The sequence below is a fragment of the Elephas maximus genome, chromosome 11, assembly GCF_024166365.1.
Source record: "Elephas maximus indicus isolate mEleMax1 chromosome 11, mEleMax1 primary haplotype, whole genome shotgun sequence".
NCBI lineage: Eukaryota > Metazoa > Chordata > Mammalia > Proboscidea > Elephantidae > Elephas > Elephas maximus.
In genome coordinates this window covers 82502628-82511320 of record NC_064829.1, presented here as the reverse complement: position 1 = coordinate 82511320, position 8693 = coordinate 82502628, and the positions used below count along the sequence as shown (strand labels likewise).

The window sequence follows — 8693 nt, the reverse complement described above, 5'->3', positions numbered from 1 at the left end:
GTTTTATGAAGGATTAAATGCCACCTGGGACATATTTATCCTAAATAAATCACAAACGGTAAACTGCAGCATGTCAGTGTCAACAGCCTGTACAGCAGCAGAAAGGTTAGCCCTACAGGACCCAGCACCATCAGGAATTAGCATCCAGTGGCAAGACCACTGGGCGCCGCGGACGGCGGAGATGATCAGGAAGAAATATTTCCACGGAAAAAAACATTCCTTTTTTTATGAAACATGTATGAGACGCTTGGAGAGGGCCATCATTTTGTAAAGGTCACCTTTATGCTGATAACAAACGGGAGTTGGTCCTGTCACTGTTTGCGGGAGACAGTGCTGAAGAAGAAGTGAGGAGCCCTGCCATTTTGAAAGAAACATGAGCAAGTCAGATTCAGCTAATTATGAAGCGCGGTGTCAAACTTGAAATCCTGCCTTTTATTTCTTTGGAGGGGTGGCTGTCGAGGGGGAAGCGCCCTGGAGTGGCCAGAACTCAGAGCAGGGAGGGGATGCTCAGGAAAGGGCAGTGGTCCAGCTCTCCGTGAGCTCTGCCTGTGAGGGTTCCTCGGGAAGGCATCCCAGAAGGCACTTTGTTTAAACAAAGAAGGTGCCGGTGCCTTCCCCTTCGCTCTCAGGTCCACTCTCCAGGGCTTGTACTAACTGTGATAGAAGGTGTTACTGTCACCCCGAAGCAGCCTGGGCCACCCCCAAACCTGCAGGAAACAGTACGAAGACACAGAGATACAGGCTAGAGGTCAGAATCCTCTGAAAACAGAAAGCACCACGTTCTGCAGTTCTCACAGCAGCCAACCGTCAGCTGCCGGAAATAAAACAGCATCACGGTCGCTTTTAATGCTATAATTTTATTTAAAAGAAAACAGACAGAACAAAAACAACCTTAGCATTTGGGGGAGGCCATCATTTTACAATTTTGAAAGAGAAATAAAGAGCAATTGTTTCAAGAAACAAATTACTGGAACATAAACTTGCATTCAACAGTTGCCATAAATCCACAACCAAATACAGATAACCCTGGCCAAAGCAATGGTTACAGGGTCACGTTTTTCTATTTGTTAATGTTCGAGGTCGGATTTTTTATATTGACATGAATCACTAGTAAATCCTGCAAAAAATGACATCAATGTGAACAACTGTTATAAAAGCAAAATATTGATATGAACGATATCTTCCAGAATGCATATTTCATATATAGACTCTATCGCATGAAACGGAGACAAAATTTGAAGCATATCGGGTTGTCTTAACCAAGGTGTACTTAAAGTGAATATAAACTTCAAGGCTTTTCTTAACCACAGGCTTAAAAAGATTTGTTTTATGCAGAATGCAACCAGGGCCCAAAACACCGAAATGTGGGCGAGAGGAAACGCGTACATGAAGTGAACTGGCTGCTGCCTTTGGTCTGGGACGCTGGGATCCTAAAGTTTCAAAAACAAAACAAAACAAACAAAAAGAATGGAAGTTAACTGCTTCAAGACAATAATAACTGTAGCTCAATTTTTAACCAAACGAGTAGTAAACTGTTAAAACAGCTGTATGCCAGATCTTAAGAGCAGACCTGTCTCAAGCCACGTGATACATTTTTTTTTTTTCACCACTAGGGCACAATCTTTTGATAACTGAAATGGGAAAACATTTGTGGAAAAACAAGACAGAACGAACAGAAAAAACACAATGGATAGACCAGCGGGAACAGGCCATTCACCAAAGAACCAAGACGGCGAGCAGAAGTTGGAGCAGGGCTGCCCTCAGTGCCCCTCTGCGCTCCATGTGTATCCTCAGCTGCAGCTCTTCACCCCGAGGGCAACCTGGTTCGCGTCTGCAGGAGGCCACCTCAACCAGGAGGCTTCTCAGGTCAGTCCCGGGAGCGTGCCTCTCTCAGTGTGCTGGGTCTCCACGCCTGCTCCGGTCAGCGCCAGAAGGCCGTGCCCTATGCTTCCTGAAGTTCGGAACTTTCTCTTTGGCCCTGGATCACTGCCGCTGCTGCTGGGGAGCCGCCTTGTGTGTAGATGACCATGCTCGTCAGCTGTTCTGCCCCCTCTGGGGCCGCAGCGTCTCCACTCAGAGCACCCCCGGCCTGCAGGACCTCCGGGGGGCCAGCCGTCTCGATCACTGTGTGCGAATACACACCTGCCTCGTCCTGCACCCCCGGCGGCAGCTCGGTCACGATGTAGTGCGTGGCCCCCTCGGGGAAGCCGCCGCCGGACTCCTGGACCATGGCCTGGACTAGCTCCTCGGTCACAATGATCTGCGAGATTTCACCGTCCGACTCGACCAGGTCCATGTGTTCGCCTGGCATCCGCAGGCCACGGGCCTCCGCCTCCTGCATGATGACCTGCGAGCCCTCCCGGGCCACCATGTGCACGGTGCCTTCCTCGTTGACGATGACCTGGGTGACGCCCTCATGGATGAGCTGGTCGGCGGCAGCCGAGTCACAGACAGTGAACTGCAGCACGCCCTGGACCACCTTCTTGAAGGCCACCTGTGCTCTCTCCTGGGAGGCGAGGAGGGCCGAGGGCCGGACCACCTGGGTCACCACTTCCATGGGCTCCAGCTCGGCCGGGCTCCCTTGGATGTCCGGAAACAGCGGGAGCTCGGGAGCCTCGGGGCCGATGGGGGCGGGCAGCGCCTCCTGGCCGGGCACCTGGATCAGCATGTCCCTGTGGCTGCACCTGCTCTTCTCCTCGAAGCCAGTCCGACTCTCCACCTCTCCTAGCTCGGAGACGGCACAGAGCAGTGCGTCCAGGGCAGAGGAGGAGTCTGGGGGTGCAATGCCAGCCTCGGCGAGGCTCACCATTTCCTGTTTGGTCACCTGCTGTAGGACAGTCCCGCTGGCGCCGAGGGGCTCCTCCATGTCACTGCCTTCCATCGGGCCTCTGACCACCACCACCTGTGTTGCGCCCTCTGCCAGCTGCTCTGGGAGGAGCTGGCTGGGCACCACACTGCCCACGTGCGGCCCACTCTGACTGGTGGCAATGACCTGGCCGTCCTCGCTGATGTGCAGCACCCGTGCCACCTGACCGGCCATCGCCAGGGTCTGCAGGGTGGCGGCGGCGGTCTCCTCCACCGAGGTGTCGATGGCAAACTCCCCGTCGTAGCCCTGGATGATGATGACCTGCTGGACCTGCTCGGCCGCTGGCACCGGCCGTTTGCTGCTCCGTAGGGGCTTGTCCTTGACGGGGGCCTCATCCGCCAGGGCGGCTGCAGTGAAGGGGCTGTCCGTCTCCACAAAGGCTGCGCCCTGCCCCTTCAGTCGGCACTCGTAGGACTTGGAGACGATGCCTATGGGAGACAGTGACCAGTTAGCACTTAGCAACATGACTTCAGGCTTAACAGTTAGTTCTCCTGTGGAAGCTTTGAACCTGACAGATGCTGCTGTGAACCACTACCCACCAAACCCCGGGACTGGCCACTGAGGGCATCCCTTCAATGGTGTGTGCTTTCCTGTGCTCCTGGTCTGTCTGTCCAATTACAACCCTGACCAGCACCATTTCCTTCCCATTCTGAGGGGAGGAACGTGGTCACCTCCCGCCCCGCCCCACATACTGTTGTTTCTAACAAGAGAATCAGCAAACGGTAGCAGATGCAGCTTAGGAAGTAGTCAACATCAGTAACTTCTAACCCAAAGGAAATATTTTTTAATGTTCAAATATTATATCCGGTACATTTATTTATTCAGCGAAAGCCTTGCACACTAAATTCAAACAACACAGGCCTCCAATAAACACAGCTGCAAGAGTTTACTGCAACAACTATGTCTCGAGTGTCCATGATGTGAGCACTAACCCAGGTGTGGAGGTAGCCACCTGCCCTGGTGTGTCCCCAGGGTGACCGCGTGCTGTATTTGCTGGGCCCTGGGAGCACAGACACACACGCAGTCTCTCCCAGGCGCAGGTTCAGGAGAGGTGGAGCGGGCAGCGCTAACAAGAGCTCTGAGAGCAGGACTCCGCCTTGTTCTGCTGTGTCGACCCAAGTTTAGCAAAGTGCCAGGCATGCAGTAAACCTCTAACAAGTATGTTTGTCGAATGACTTAACTATTACGTACGGTGGTAAGTACTACAAAAGAGACAGGAGCAATAAATTCAGGCCACAGGAAAGAATATTTAGGGAAGGATCCAGAAAAGAAACAACTTCTGACCCCGTATTGAGGGTTGGGGCTATTCCAGCACTTGCTGGATAGGCAGGTGGAGAAGAAGGCTCCCAGCCCAAGCAATGGCCAGGCTTGCTGGACGTGAGGGGTCTGGTAACTGAATCTCTGCTGTGGCTGAAGGCTTAGGCTCTGGGGATGAGACAGTTTGTTTGGCTCAGGCTGTCTGAGGCCTTACACACCAGGCAGAAGCAGTATCTGTGGACGGAGGAAACGGATGAATGTGCTTAAGCAGAAAGATGAATTGAACACATCGGTTTTAGAACTATAACAGAAGGTATGGAATTCATCATCTTAAATGCTAGCCCCACATCTAAAACAGTGGGTGTTTTAGAAAATACCATGGTAAGGCCCTTGGACATGGACATTTTCAAAGATAGGGCCAATAAAGAGAGATGGTTAGACCACTGTGTGTGAGACAAGGGAAGAGATAGCAGAAAGAGGAACCAAGGCAGGAGAGGGGGAGAAGAGCGGAAAGCAGGGGTGTGGGGAGGAACCAGTGGGAATTCCTTGGCCCCGGGGTGCTGCAGACACCTAAGAGCAGCTAGCGGTGTCTGCCCACCACAGGTCCCTTGTCACCTCCCTCAGTGTTATTGTGGTATGGGTCAGTGTTCGTTTGCTTGTTTTTAATAACTTGAAAGGACAAAATAGAACTGAAAATGGTCATCTTTATTTTCATAAAGAGGCTGACTCTTTCAAACAGAGTTTCTATTTTCTTTTCCCATCAGTTTTCTCATCATCATCTCCTGCCCTCCTGAATGGAGCATGGTCTGGACTGAGTATTCCTACTTGACCGGGCTTTGGAGACATCTCAATAGCAGCCACATTGCAAAAAAATAGTCTGTTTTACTCTCTTTAATGCAGATCAGTTTTTGAAAGTGTACTTTATCCTTATCCCCTTTCAAATGAAGGATCAAGAGTTGTTAGAAATTCTGAATCGCTACTATCCCTATAGGGTTGCTATGAGTCGGAATCGACTCAACGGCACTGGGTTTTTTTCTGGGACCATCCCTTATGAATAAGGAGGACACTTTTGCTGACCACTCTGGTGCTGTCCATAAGAAGCATTTTTTTCCATAGCTACTCTGAAAGCACCAACTCCAACAAGCATGCCCTCCATGGTGACACTCTCTCACGTGTCATTCCACAGAAGCTATTACAATGCCTTTACTGACAGCACGTCCAGGTTCACCCCCACAGGGTATGACAAGGTCCCCAGTTTGAAATTACATGTTAAGTTTTGCATGTGAATGCAAACTCCTGGGCCCATTCTGCATGTGCTGGTGTAAACTGTTAGATGTTCTGCTTTTACTTGTTCAATAATCACAATTCGCATCAAGTTATACCAACTTCTCTATGTTAACTTGCAAAGCCAAAGGGGAGCCTCAAACTATGAAAGGGTAAGCTAACAGCTGATACTAAAGGCCTCTGGGTGCACTTGCTAGCCCTCTCAAGCTCATCAGGGCATCAGTTTTCTGTACACAGTGTTCTTTGGCCTCTAAAGGCTCTGATTCCTAGTAAAAAAGTAAAATATATAAATAACCCACTTTTTTTAAAGCAAGATATTAGGACCAATTAACATTTATTCTTTCTCATGGAACTCTATAGCATGAATCTTACAAAGATTACAGCGTCCTAGAACCTCAGGCCAAGAAAAGGCCTGTGGGGTCAACCAGGACGGTCCCCTACCAGCAGGGCCTCCATTTGTTCACTCAACAGGCACTGAACCCTAGGATGAGCCTGGCCCTGTGCTGGTGCTGGAATGTAGTTGGGGGCAAACAAGACCTGGCCTCACTCTCAGGGACTGACCAGAAGTAACCATCTCCTCTCTCAAGAGGGGAGTCCATAATGTCAATGATTCTAGCTAAACCAGTTACCTAACTATAGTACCTCTGTCTTCTCTTATCTCCCCCTCCAACCGCAACTGAGAAGGAGAACAATTAGGTGCCCCTACCAGCCAGATCAGTGACTGCTTCCCTCAGCAAGCACTTGCTAAGTGCCTCACCTGACTGCTTGGTAGAGGCTGTGGGACGCAGACCCTGAGGGGGCATGGAGACTTCCTAAAGGCTATGTATGGAGAGTGTGAGGGCATCAGGCACTAGGCCCTCAGACCCAGTGCTTTTAAATGGGTCTGCTGGAGAATGCTCCTCTGTGGAAGTCTCCATCCCTTCTTCCCCATCACAATCTCTCATTTTACCAAAGAAAAGCACACCTTCACCTACCCTGGACCCAGGTTAAAGCACATAGATCCTAGAAGAAAAGGATGAATCACTGTCGATCAGCTTTAACCTAACCTCATGGTTACCATGTGAACTGGAATCCTCCATAGATCCTCTCTCCTCAGTGAGGTCAGAATTGGGCTCAGTGCATGAGCAGAGCAGCCTCATAAGAGCAGCACTCCTCAGAGATCCTGTTTTCATACCTCAGTGTATGCCAGAATCAGCTGGCTGATGCTGCTGATCCCTGCTCAACATGCCATGTACACTAGGACCTCCAGATCTTTGTCTACTCTACTGCCACATTTTGCCTCTTGCATGCTTGCAATTTTGCCCCCACACCCTGCTTCTCTACCCATGAGACAACGTCCTGCTTGCCTTCATTACATGCTGAACTTGACCCAGTTTTGTTTCTCCATTCTCTAATTTCAAGGTCATTTTCAGTCTAATCCAGCTTTTGGAAAAAAAAAAAAAATCGGACCCTGGACACAAAAACGAAGCAGGCAGCCTCCAAATCATTTCCCCTCCATTAGTTATAGAAGAGGACATACTGCCATTGCCTTAAAAAAAAAAAAAGGCAAGAGAAACTACGGTAGTTGCAAAGAAAGAACAAACGTCTTATTCTTAGGTAGCCTCTGGAAGAAATGCTACATGTTTGAGCCCAAGCAATCCTGTTCTTTCTCTGCAATTGGCTGGAAAATCTCTTGGGTGTAGAATTATCCTCTGAAACCTTGCAGCACTGATAATTATGCTATTCTGAACTACTTACTGAATTTATTTGAATCCAGAGGTGGGTTAAGCCACTTCCAGACCATTAAAGTAAACTACGTGGGTAAATAGTGCTGTCACTAAGGGGTTGATGAAGCTTAACACCACCAACATCTTAACCTCAGCTCAGTGCAGCCCCAGCTCTTCCATCACAGTTCATAAATGCGGCTGCAGGTCCATCTTTTGATTCAGCAATTTAATAACTTCGAGTGCTGTCAGTACTGCTTTGAAAAATAGCACCTATAAAATGTAACAGCCTCAATCAGATTGAAAAAGATTCACCCACTGAAGATTCCTCCATTTCAGCCATAATGAATTAATGTTGAGCTATGTAGAAGTTCAAGTGTCATTTAAACTAATGTGAATCTCTACTGCAACTTTAAACTTTAAATTTACTGGGCACATCAACTTCAATTTTTGAGATCTTTCTAGTAAATATGAACTGTAGCGCTCACCAATGCAAAAGGCCAACTGGACAAGACATCTGGAAAACAAGGGCGTCTGAGGACAGGTCTTATCCTTAACTGCGTGGTCACTGGCATAGCTCTACGACTCCACACCTCTTTAATGGAACTCTGATGCCCAACATACCATTTGTATTGTACTTGATGGTATTTAGAGACAACGTTAGATTTCAGTACAATGATAGCAGCAAATCAGCGTGCCTCACTTCAGTGTCTTTGGGATCTGCTTCCACTAGGACAATAAGCAGCTTTGTGCAGAAGGTGCAAAGGATGTTAAAATGGAGCCTAGTGCCTGTTTATGGGATCCCAACTTACTGCTCATTGGCTTTCATGACTGTAAAGATATTATCCTCCCTTCCCATTGCTAAATGCATTCCAAGTTTACAACTCAGTTGGTATAAAAAGGTTTTTTGGGGGTTTGAGGATTTGTTTTCAGGGAAATGATTTTTAATTAGCTCACTTTTTCCAGAGTATCATTATAAAGCTGCAGCTTCTCCTTATTTGTCCTTTCTAAAGTGAATGTCTCCGGAGCTGGAAACCACAAACTCCGTGGCGCAGGGATGGAGGGGTTAAGTGGTAGAGACTCACACTCCCCAAAACCTTGCTAATGGCTCTGTTTTGCTGTCAGCTGTGCTTCTGGGAAGCTACAAATAGGGTTTAGTACCTGATGACTTCCTTTTTTGTGTGTGTGTTATTCCTTGGTTACTGTCATCATTTTTTCTCACAAAATAAATACCTTATGCTTTTGTTAAGCTTACATTTAATTAAAATGTACAGAATTTGTGCAGTAAACTCGAATGAAACAAATAAAACAAGGGCCCCCTCTCTTGAAGGCATACGTTGTGAATGAAAAATGTCATTACAGACTAAAAAATTTTGCAGTAAACAGGGCCTACAGAGAGAAGTTTCCCCTGTAATGACATCCATAAAATACACAAATGGCACTTTTAGTACCATCCTGAATATGGCATTTTCTGTGCTCTACACACAATCTAAATGGTTTGATCATAGAGCATAATACTCCATTGGGTTTATAGAACAATCAATGTTCCATAAAATGATGTATTTATCCAATAGTAGGCTCAG

General features: G+C 48.0%; 1 protein-coding gene across 1 annotated transcript in view; it reads right to left on the bottom strand.

Moving 5' to 3' along the window:
* Positions 1 to 878: 878 nt before the first annotated feature.
* Positions 879 to 8693, bottom strand: part of ZNF407 (zinc finger protein 407) — a 475981-nt gene continuing 468166 nt past the window's right edge. The window contains exon 9 of the mRNA XM_049901159.1: positions 879 to 3294. Coding sequence (XP_049757116.1) covers positions 1943 to 3294 — 1352 coding nt within the window. The 3' untranslated portion in view covers positions 879 to 1942. The remainder of the gene's footprint in view (positions 3295 to 8693) is intronic.